General features: G+C 31.9%; 1 protein-coding gene and 1 non-coding gene across 3 annotated transcripts; one reads left to right on the plus strand and one right to left on the minus strand.

Moving 5' to 3' along the window:
* Nucleotides 1-8,740: 8,740 nt before the first annotated feature.
* Nucleotides 8,741-8,842, minus strand: LOC113709153 (U6 spliceosomal RNA). The gene has a single exon (XR_003452576.1). It is a non-coding gene; the product is annotated as a U6 spliceosomal RNA (small nuclear RNA).
* Nucleotide 8,843: 1 nt separating this feature from the next.
* LOC140014871 (bidirectional sugar transporter SWEET2a-like) lies at nt 8,844-11,811 on the plus strand. 2 transcript variants are annotated; one of them, XM_072066504.1, is made up of 6 exons: nt 8,850-9,379; nt 10,525-10,561; nt 10,653-10,869; nt 11,069-11,227; nt 11,334-11,453; nt 11,588-11,811. In XM_072066504.1, the coding sequence occupies exons 1-6, from the start codon at nt 9,226-9,228 to the stop codon at nt 11,702-11,704; spliced, it is 804 nt and encodes a 267-aa protein (XP_071922605.1). In that variant the 5' UTR covers nt 8,850-9,225; the 3' UTR covers nt 11,705-11,811. The 2 variants fall into 2 exon arrangements, with proteins under 2 accessions (XP_071922606.1, XP_071922605.1); XM_072066505.1 differs by lacking the exon at nt 11,069-11,227 and having other exon boundaries at nt 8,844-9,379.
* Nucleotides 11,812-12,396: the final 585 nt, after the last annotated feature.

The following is a 12,396-nucleotide window of genomic DNA, read 5'->3' on the forward strand; positions in this document are numbered from 1 at the left end:
ATGACCAGGGCAGTTGTTCATTTGCAATACATTTACACCAATAATTTACCATTGTAAATCGTTTTGTGGAAGACGTTAGGAAATTGGCTTAATTTTTTTTAGACAGATTTCTTGTTTTGTGTGCAAGTAACTAGTTTCCTAATTGGTTTTCGTTACTTGAAGTAGTAGCCAAGAAATATTCTATTTAATTTAGAATTAGAAGTTATTTCCTATTCTGTACAAGTTTAAGAATTAGAATTGGTTTCCTATTGTTATTTGGCTTTTGGCCAAATAATGTTCCCTATAAATAGGTGGGTTAGCATACTACACAATAGACATACAAGGGCACACAAGATGCGACATGTAACCTTATATATGGGGTGAGAGATGGTTCTTGAGAGATGAGAGATGGAATACAAAGGTTGGGTTTGAGTTCAAATTGTATTCTTGTATAGGGTTTTCCTCTCATAATAAATAACGGGTTTCTCTCCGTGAACCTAGGCTCAATGGTGGAGTCGAACCACATTAAATATTGTATGTCGTCTATCTTTCATACTTGTGACTTGTTTGTCATTAAATTATTGTGTACTTGATATCTCAATAGTTGTTTATTCTACGCTTGGATCCTAACAAGTGGTATCAAAACTTGGTTGTGAGACTGGGCTATTTACAAGCACTTGGATCCCAACAAATTGAATGGTTGGATCAAGAGTTTGGTTGTTTAATGTTGGATCCTGGTTAACTATTGAGATCAAGTGGATTGGTAGTTGTTACTAATTGAACAAGTTAATGAGTGGTATCCTTGTTTCAATGATTTGGCAAAAAGTATTGATGGTGAAGGATGGAAAGTCAAAAAGCATGGAGATGCTTGACGGTGAATCTAGACAAATGATTCAAGAGTCAAGGAAAAGGTGGAGTCCAATGTTAATTTTGGACATGAATCATTGGAAACTTTCTCCTACCTCCGACGGTTTATACTTCATTTCGATTATATTTTTTGGGTAGTGTGGCACGTGTCCCAAGAAACAAGGAGATCTAATTTTCATGCCCCAGAAGACTCTAACAGTTACGAGTTTTTCGTTTTAGGTGGAATCTTGGAAACCACACGTGGCGAGCCAGTCCTGAAAATGGGAAGAAGTATGGTAATTTTATCACTTGGTTGCCTCAATAGTTAGGGTTAGAACTCACAGAAGGGGATCCCAAATTGCATATGGTGGTGAGGAAGAAATCCTGCAAAAGAAGATAGTGAATTGATGCACGTTCTCACGAGTCAATTGGAGATTGGACTCGGGGTAACTACACATATTCATTTGCCGATTGAATCAATTTGGTATCAGAACTGTATTGGTTCGGGTGTGTAATTTGGTACCATATTATTTGGTAGTTAAAAGCAAATGGTTACTAAAAGAAATTTTCGCCAAGGTGGAGATTTGTTAGGAAATTGGCTTAATTTCTTTTAGACAGGTTTCTTGTTTTGTGTGGAAGTAACTAGTTTCCTAATTAGTTTTTGTTACTTGAAGTAGTAGCCAAGAAATATTCTATTTAATTTAGGATTAGAAGTTATTTCCTATTCTGTACAAGTTTAGGAATTAGAATTGGTTTCCTATTGTTATTTGGCTTTTGGCCAAATAATGTTCCCTATAAATAGGTGGGTTGGCATACTACACAATAGATACAAAAAAGGCACACAAGAGGCGACATGTAACCTTATACATGGGGTGAGAGAAGGTTCTTGGGAGATAAGAGATGGAATACAAGGGTTGGACTTGAGTTCAAATTGTATTCTTGTATAGGGTTTACCTCTCATAATAAAAAACGGGTTTCTCTCCGTGAACGTAGGCTCAATGGTGGAGTCGAACTACGTTAAATATTGTGTGTCGTCTATTTTTCATACTTGTGACTTGTTTGTCATTAAATTGTTGTGTACTTAATATTTCAATAGTTGTTTATTCCACGCTTGTATCATAACAGAAGATATAAATAAAAATTACTAACTTGTGAGTTTCGAATGTTCATGTAAAAAATATTCTTTCAATGAGTTGCAGCATTAAAACATTTTATTTTGGCTAAAAACTGATAATTGAGAGATCAAAAACAACAACTCATTTGGATCTACTACTGATGCAATCGTTCTTGCCCTTTTTACCAAATTGACATATTTGTGTAGCTTTTACGATTGATGTATTAAGAGTCATCCTACAAAAGAAGGAAAAGGACCTAGTATATTGAGTTTTTTTTAAGACACAAAACATTTTGAACAAAATTGTTTCTCTTTTGAGAAATTGTTTTACTAGAATCAAATAGTTTTTTATTTTGAATTCCAAATGGATACTGAATTAGTATATATAATTCGCTATATAAACATATGCATTCGCATTAATGATCCCCTTACACATAGATAAATTCGTAATTCAACTAATTTTACCCTCTCTAGGCAAAATCTTGATCAATTTTGATACGTATTGACTTTTCAATTTGAAGTGTAGATGTTATAGTTTTTGTGATAGCATCTGTTCAATCATAAGTAAAATAGAGTGGTGGATCACAATTGTTTTCCACTAGCGGATTATCAAACACCAATTGGACCACCAGTGTATACTGTCATTCTTCTGGAAAACAAAATAAATTTAAGAGTCGTTTCTTTCTTTTAGGAATGGCAACGGCCAGGGGACCTCCCCCGGTCCTCTAGTCTCCTCCACCCCCGCCCCATTCCCCGCTTCCCTTGCGGAGGCACCTGCAGGAATTAATAAAAATCTGTCCTATAATTATATTGTTACTAATTTTTTGTCAAAATTCAAGTACTTAAAATATAAACACATAATCAAGTCATTATCCATTATAATTTTATAATTAAAACTCATAAAAATAATTAAACAAAAATTATTTGAATACAATCCAACACGATGAGATAAATACAACTAAAGTAGTCATCACTTTTTAATTTTAAGAATCATTCTATCAAAGCATGCCTTTAGTCATTAAGTATTCAATTTCCTTCCTCAATTGCCATTAGGAATTTAATATAAATGTATTAGTAAATTTAGAATAACTAATTAATAATTTTTATTTGCATACATGTATAATTATTAATATTACATATACTAATATATATTATATAATACTTATAACCAATAATATGTTTATAACTAATTAAATTAAATATTATACACACACACACATTTAATTTTTCTAATGGGGAGTGGGGGTATACACCACTGACCCCGCCCCATTTTTTAATCAAAGGGAGGGGGAATGCCCTGCCCCAACTCCTACCCCATTAACCCTCCGCAGACACATGTTCCAATTGCTATCCCTAATTTCTTTCTTTCATATTCTAGAAGTAAATTTTCAAGCCTTATCAACCAATGCGGTAAATAGGGGTGAGCAAATGGTACATATTCAGTAATTCAGATATATGAATTCGATAAATTCGATTATTGGACTTACAGAAATTTAAACCGCTTTCAAATTCGAATTGGAGATACCCGAATTCATTTCAATTCCGAATTTGAATTCGAAAACGGTAATGAATTCGGTTAAACCGAATTCATTAAAAAAAACATAAAAATTCTACCGAATCCTTTAATTGCAATTTCCGGCCTAATTAAACCCTGTTATCAAGTTTAATAGCTACCCTGCTATTGTAATCAATCTAATTACAATCTTACAAGCTACAACACCAATTCAAAGGAAATCAACATCCAAATTATTACACACACATTACAAATGCCAAAATTCATCAACTGAAAATATGGAAGGCCAATATACAATACAACTACAAGTCAGTAATATTAGTTACAAACTTACAAATTACAATGATTGGTGATAAGTGATATTAGATACAAACTTATCATTTACAATAATTAGTGATAAGTTACTAAGTTACAAACTTATAATTTATTTCAAATCAAAAAACAACTTATTTACTTACTTATGTTATTGTATAGTTGTATACACAATGTCACTTATTTACTTATAAATTACAAAGTATGTAACACATTATACTTACATTTATTCTTATTCTTATACAGCTTTTCTGGAAAAATATGCAAATCACTTAATTTGCTTTTAATAGTGAAGGCCAATACACTAATACATTGATTTGCAATTCATATGCATTCACTTAGACTGCTTAGTTGTCTTGTTTATGCTTAAAGCCTTAAGATTAGTGAATAGAGAAAATGAATTTTTATGTTAAATATGTAATGTAATTTTAGAACATACTAATACTTGCAAGTTACAAGTTACATATTCAAATATCAATAATTCAAACATGAATGATATACCAAATTTCCAATATCTAAATTCTAATTACTAATTAAGTTTATTGTTTAATATTTAGTATTATACCTCTACTTATTAATTATTATCTAATTCTAGTCATGTATAAAATAATAAGTATTATAGTTATGTTATGTATTGTTGTATATTTGTATTATTACAGTCATATAACAATTAACAAATACTAAAATAGTATATTGTACATCATTATATATTATTATTATTATCATAAGTACATGATAATACCATATACTAACTATTATTAATAGCATTTACCTATATAATATAATAATATATTAGTAGTATATACTATTACTAAATAGCATTTATCTATACATTATATAATTTTATAAACTAATTTGGTATTCGAATGCGGTAATACGGTAGCCTATTTCATTTTACTGAATTTGAATTCGAAATCGGTTATTACCAAATTCATAATCTCATTACCTATTTTATACCATATTAGAATTTGGTGAATTCGATAAATACCGCTTTTGTATCAAATTACCAAATTGAATTTGAATTCAGGTATGAACCGAATTTGTTCACCCCATTCGGTTGGAGTGGGGTGGAGGTATACTCCTCTAACCCCGCCCCATTTTTTAATCGCGCCCCATTTTTTAATCGAAGAGAGGGGGAGTGCCCTGCCCCGACCCCTGTCCCATTAGCCCTCCGCAGACACCCGCTCCAATTGCTATCCCTAATTTCTTTCTTTCATATTCTTGAAGTAAAATTTCAATCTTTATCAACGAATGCGGTAAATATCCAATAATAAAGAGGCGTGTGCCGAAAGCGACATGAAATTTTTTTCCTGAATTTTGAAAGGGAAATCGATTGAAAAGCAAATCCCTGGACACTTATACTCATTATACGCATCAAATTTCATTCTCTCCAAAGTTGTGAGTTAACATTTGTACACTAATCAATCAAGCAATTTGGACTCGCTAATACTGAACCGCAGGCAACTTGCACGCTTGTATTTGAAAAGTCAGAACAAGGAGTAGTTTGTTTTCATGGGAAAAAAGAATGGAGAAGAAATAATTTATTGTCCAAGTAACATATTATTTCAATAATTCGACAAATATGAATGCTAAAAACCACTTAAAAAAAAGAATAAAGATATAAAATAGGACTACGACTAGGCCCTATTTGATAATTTAATTCAACACTTGAATTTAATAGATTTAGATCTTAACATGTTCAAACTTGTTTGATAACAAAAAATAGATCATTTGAATTGATTAAGTGGCACTGAATTTTTAGGTAAAACTTGCTCTAAAAAATAAATAATAAGTTATTCACTTATGAATTAATGTGATGTACATGCAAATGTATCAGATTTAGTACTTCGCAATTTAGTAACTTAATGTTTCAAACTTTAAATTTTATATTTTAGTTTTCAAACTTCAATTTTATCAAATGCACCCTTAGTTGTTTAACAAGTCTTTAGATAAGGGGAGAAGGGTAGGATTTGATGGTAAGATATGAGAGGTTGTAAACAAGATGTCATGGGGTTGGCTTACCAAAAAAAAAAAGGGGTCTTTGGATAAAGTTTTTTCAACCCCGCAATCAGGCATATTAATATTGGGTTTGGGTTTGAAACTCAAAATCCAAACCCAAACCGAAGCCCACTAAATCATTGAGGTCTCCACTTAGACCCGGAGCATAATGGGTTGAGAACGAATTAGATCCGGATACACATTTGGGTGCTTCATAGGTATACATGGAATTTCATATAATTATGAATTAAAATTAAAAATTTGTGTGACCAGAGGTTTAAGAATAGTTAAAAATTAATATCCAGTGTATGATAAATATAATAAATATACCTCTTTCAATACCATGATTAATATTGAAGAATGTAGCATGTAAAAAATAAGAACAGCAATTATAAAATTAGTATCAAATTAGATCAACTAATTGTACTTCTTTCAAAAATATCATCTACATGCAATATTTTAGCTTGTCCGTGCTTAAGATTCCTCCAATTTTTTCCCCTCAATTTACTGTAAAACTATATGTTATTGTACAATTTGAATTTTGCTTATGAAAAGTCATTCACAACAAATATTTTTTTTTAAAAAAAAAAATCTTAGTTGTTCAAGCTACTTTAAAAAAAATATTTTGTTAGGTAATATAACATTAATTAATGGCTAAAGTGTGTTGTGCAGGTCTAAATAGGGTTTGGATATGAATTTGGATTTTAGACGTATAACTCCTTTTATATCCTAAGTCTCAATAGGATCCACTTTTGTATAGGATTTTTTATTATTTTCACATCATATATTGATTCATCGATAACATGGTAAGTAGCCTATATTTAAGTGAATAGGGTTAATTTTACTTTGTATCCTTTAACTATATCACAATTCTCATATTAATCCCTAAACTCTAATTGGGACACTCTAATCATTAGGTATAAATACTATTGTATTTAAATACAATTGTCAACAAAATCCACAAAACTAACCAAAATGCTAGTCATTTGAGTAGCATGATTACACGTTATAAGGGCATAGAAGAAAAATTAGATTAAAAATAATCAAAAGAGTTTCTAAAGTTAGTGGGAAGAAAGGAATTTAGGGATCCAAAGTAAGAGCCAGGGTGTAGTCTTTTTTTTTTTTTTTTGTCGAAAAAATAGATGTCCTATAACCTAATCTAGCCTAGTCTAAGGGGAAGGGGAGGAGGTTCGATGTGAGTACAGACTCCATCGATGAAGGTCAATTAAGACCGCCACAAATTGTGGCAAATTTGTGGGAGGCAGGGATTGAACCCCTGACCTCCAGCATCACCTTTAATGGTGATTACCACTGGACCAAATGGCCAGTGGCTAGCCAGGGTGTAGTCAAGGGATTAAATTGTCTCAAATTAGAGTTGTGGGTAAACCTTCACACCATGTTATTGTTAGCATCAATGGTGTTAACTGAATTGACCACAATGGAAGTAAAATAAATGGTGAAGAAATTATGGGACATGTTTGGCCTCTGAAGTAGATAATACATTGAAGCTTTAGTCCTTTACTGGCTGCATCATTGAAGCGTGAGTACTTGTACCCAAAAAAAAAAAAAAAGATAAAGTATTTCAATTCTCTTTTGTGGCTTTCAAACATTTTTTGAAATCAGTGGTATGAAATGTTTGCGAATTGTACTGATAAACACGCATGGTGCCAAAGACGAGCAGAAAAAAGCAGCAACATGAATGTTTCACAAGAAGAACAGCCTAGATGTTTTACAGGTTTATCTAAGGTTGGATTGTGGTTTTCCGTAGAAAATTTTTTTACGTTTTTCACGAATATATTTTTTAATTATCTTTTTATTTTAAATACATCAAATCGTTATTGTATATTTTTTTACAAATACTCTTAAAAATAGCAATTCAAACGGGCCTAAGTTTTCAGGCTTCCAATGAATTTGTCTTTATCGTACAACTATAGGAATAAAAAACTTTTTTTTGGACATTTTAAGTAGCAACCCCATATGATGTTCCAACAAATTTCTCATAAGTCTTAACCCGTGAAACCCGGATCGATTTCATTTCAAGGATTTTTAATGATTTTGTTCAACATCACTTGTGGTCCACTCAACGCTCCCTTTGACCAAAATATTTTATTTCTCGCTTAGAGGTGTCGTTTACGCTAAAGCAAATATCTTCCAAAAGGGATCTAAATTAAAATATTGCAAAAGCATTTAGAGCTTATCCAGTCACCAATTCTGCAATATCTTTGGGGATTTTATTATTTTAATCATTTTATTAGGTACGTCGGTATATAAATATAAATATATATATATATATTTGAATCATAAGAAACTCTATAAAAAATGAAGAATAGAGTAGACCGTGACAAACAATATTACTATACAAAACACCAAAAAAGATGGGAATGATAGTGCTGGCTAATGTGCTGGCAATACAGTACTACAACATGATTAAGTTATAGGGATATATACTGCTATAGCTGATAATCAGCTCAAATTTCTAAGAAGTGATTATCATAATTTCATAGCTTATGCGAGATTGGTGATCAGAGAGAATACTAGTAAATAGGTATTTGATTGGTAACTACAGCTGCCTAAAATGTTCTCAATTTAAAATAATCGTATAACTTTAATACCGTCCTGAAATTGTAGATTTTGGTGTAGTACAATAAATGTGGATCATAAAAATCAAGGAGGTTTTTGTTCAATAGTTAAGATGGAAAGTCGAGGAGGTTTTGATGTAATAGTTGAAATTGAAACTCCAAAACTTAAAAATCTTGGATTATAATTATCGTTTCCCTTCAATTTCTCCCTTCCTGCTTCTTAAACCTCACTCTTTATCTGCTAAAAAAATAATTAAAAAATATACATAATGAGGAAAATAGAGTGATAATTTTTTTTTTCTGGAAAACAAAATAAATTTAAGAGCCGTTTCCTTCTTTCTTTCATAGTCTAGAAGCAAATTTTCCATCCTTATCAACCAATGTGGTAGCTATCATTTCAACAAAACAATCAAACAATAGTTTGTGCGTGTCATCCTTGCGCAGGGGCCATGCGAATCTTCTCTATATCGTTCCAATTTTATCGAATGTCCCCGAAGGGACAAAACAATAGTTGGTTACTCAAAAGTGATTGTTGCTTCCCGTACTTACACCTGTGGCAATTTTATCTTTTCCCTTTTCTATTTGAGACAATAATAGGGTGATACTGATACCCCAGTAAAATTTAAGTTGGTTGGCCTTTTTTAAATAAACCTGGAAAATGACCGATCAAACTATCATAGTATCATACGATTCATATCAACAAGGACAACCTCAAGTTGAAAAACAAAAATAAAAAACGTGTGCTTAGAAAAAGCATGTGAGAGAGGCGCGCCATCTCAGTTGGGCCCGTATTTAGGAAGCCTCTTGGCTGGCATTGATAATTGCTGCGGGTTTCCACCATAAAAGCTAAAAATAATTAGTAGTATGTTTATTCAAGAACTTATATGCTTCAGAAAAAAATCAGAAAATTGAGAATTAGTCTTAGTTGTAGAAACTGTAATGACCAAAAGTTTGAGAAGAACATTGGAAAGATGATGATTCAGCAAACAGGGCTTATCTCTACTTATTCAGTTCTCAGTTATGCAGCTGGAGTTGCAGGTTCCTTCATCCATCTCCATTTTCTTCCTCCTCCGTTCCTCTATCTGTGGATTTCTTGCTCCTCTTTCTTCAGTTTCTTGCATAAGGATATCATAATCTGCTTTGTTCATAAACTTAGTTTTACAAATTTCATGTTTATGGATCTTTATTTGTGGTTTATCATCTCGTTTTCTTGGTAATGAGTTGACTTTAGTTTGGGATATTCCTCAGTCCTTATTTGAGTAAGCATCTCTGTACATTGAGCTGAGTATTCCTTTTTTTCGCCTTTTCTACTTTTCAAGAATACTACTTGACAGACCTTTTTCGTTCTGTGGATTCAATTATTTATTTATTTTTGGGTGCTTTTTCTCTCAGTCGCCTGTTTTTCTAAGTGAAAGGAGGAGGAGGGAAAAAAGTACAGTAACTTTAATTTTTTTTAAGAAAAAAAAAGTTATTAGATGGAGCTCAAAGAGCGGTATATGAGAAGAGATGAGCCTATATATATATATGTATATATATATATCAAATATGCTATCATAGCGTAGCAACCTACCATAACAGCAAGCATAAGCCATAGGCTGTTTCTGAAATATTAGCAGCATCTCTGGAAAATATTATTGTTTGCTTTGACTGCAGTTTATGGCCATCAACATATCCAAATTACCTTTTCCTTTTTTGGTAATTGCAACTAAAAAAGCTGAGTTTTGTATTTCTTAGACAGCATTATAGGAATTAGAAGAATCTTGAACGGCCTAAAAAAATAAAAGTAAAAAGAAAAATTAAATGATTAATCTTTCCTATATTGATAGCGTATACATTGTCAGTATTGGATGAATGATAACTATACAAAATTTGAATTTAAAATTCAACTTTTGCATACACATCATCATAAATCTAACGATGATAGTGTATATACTATCAGTGTATATAAGATTTGCTCAAAATTAAAACAGGGTTAATAGGTTATGAATTAGTAGCAGAAGTGGGAAGAAATTTATAAGTGGTGTTGCTTTGGTGAACTATGGAACTTTGTGAGTTTTCACAGGCGATCAAGAACACTATGGTCAGTCCAATTAACCAACCCTGCACATTATGCAAATATATAAAATGGCAAAAGCTCCAGAAATTTAATCAAGCAAGTAATGATTTTGCCCCTCCTGATGCAGGAAACTTCTTTGCTTTTGTGCTATTTGTCTCTCCAATGTAAGTACTTAAACTCGCGATGAAAATTCAATAAAGAAATAAACACTAATGGTCACAATGCATTCACTAATTTGTACATATGTTTGTTCAGGCCAACATTCAGAAGGATTATCAGAAGGCAGTCTACAGAACAGTTCTCTGGGCTGCCCTATGTATATGCCCTTTTAAACTGCCTAATATGCCTTTGGTATGGAATGCCTATAATATCTCCTGGCATCATCTTAGTTGCCACAGTGAATTCAGTTGGAGCCATTTTCCAAATGATATACATTATCATTTTCATTGCATATGCAGAGCGAGGCAAAAAGGTCAGACTAGTGCGATTAATTTTTCCTATACTAATAGCGTATAAGGTTTTCTACTTTGAGTAAGTTTAGACGAGTAATATGCGCACAAAAAGACATTTTGCAATTTTACATATAGAATATATGTGACACCCATCTAGATTCGCTTTTCTGTAATATCGTGTAACGTAACGTAGCATCTGAATCTTTTTTGTTTTTGCAGGTAAAAATGTTAGGATTGCTATTGGCTGTTTTTGCTGTATTCAGTATCATAATTTGTGTCAGTCTCAAACTTTTCGAGCCTCCCAACCGGCAACTTTTTGTTGGTTATTTGAGTGTTCTGTCTCTCATATCAATGTTTGCTTCTCCACTATTTATAATTGTAAGTGCAGCCACAGATTTCATCCTTCTATGGCTTCATCCTTCTTTCCTTAGAAGTGGCATTGGTGCACAATTGACACATTTCTGTGACAATGGATTGACTGCAGAATTTGGTGATCAAAACAAAAAGTGTTGAGTACATGCCATTTTATCTCTCACTTGCAACTTTTCTGATGAGTCTTTCTTTCTTTGGATATGGGATGTTCAAGCAAGATTTATTTATTTCTGTAAGTGATAAACCTGTTTTCTGTATCATCTATTTTCATTATTTTTTTGGTTTTTTTTTTACCTGAATAGTTCATTTATTTTTTGGCAGAATTTAATTTTTACTGTCCCCCTTATCTCTTTTGTGTCTAAACAGGTTCCTAATGGGATTGGCAGTTTGCTTGGAATAATACAATTAGTGCTCTATTTCTGTTACAGCAGATCATCTGATGGAGGAAGGCCCAGAGCACCTCTACTTGAATCTTATGCATGAAATACGGGAAAAATTCAAAGTTGTTCTTAATAGATGTTCTTGTGCAGGTTCTTAATCTATTTCGATGTCTTGATGATTTGTTACTCAATTAAGTTTTTTCCTCTTTATCTGCCTGTTTATTTTAGGCTTTTGTCTTGCTCAATGCTTTAATTTTTTTTTCTAAAAATAAAATACTTTAATAGTCCCTCAACTTTTGCTAATGATCCTATTTAGTACCTAAAATTTACAAATACAATTAGGATTAATCTTATATATACTGTTAATATATACACTATCACTATTAGATATATGATACATGTGCAAAATTTGAATTTGAAATTTAAAATTTGCTCATGTGTTATCTCTCCAATCGTAATAGTGTATATATTGACAGTATATATAAAATTTACTCATATATTTAAGTCCACGAACTTATAATTTGGTTGTAAATGATTTCTCCAAGCCAAACTAAGAGCCTATTTGGATTACATTTTTGGGGAGTTTTTGGAAATGCTTGTAGAACAATATTATTATAGCACTTTTTGGAAATGTGTGTAGAAAAGATAAAAAGATAAATGGGGAGTATAGTTAAGAAATATGTCCAAGCAATGCAAAAGATTTTTCCCACAAAAAGTAGCTAGCTAAACTAGTATAGCAATTTTCACTTTGACCCTTAAGGTTTGATTTAGTATATCTATTTTCCTCCTCTAAAG

The sequence above is a fragment of the Coffea arabica genome, chromosome 9e, assembly GCF_036785885.1.
Source record: "Coffea arabica cultivar ET-39 chromosome 9e, Coffea Arabica ET-39 HiFi, whole genome shotgun sequence".
NCBI lineage: Eukaryota > Viridiplantae > Streptophyta > Magnoliopsida > Gentianales > Rubiaceae > Coffea > Coffea arabica.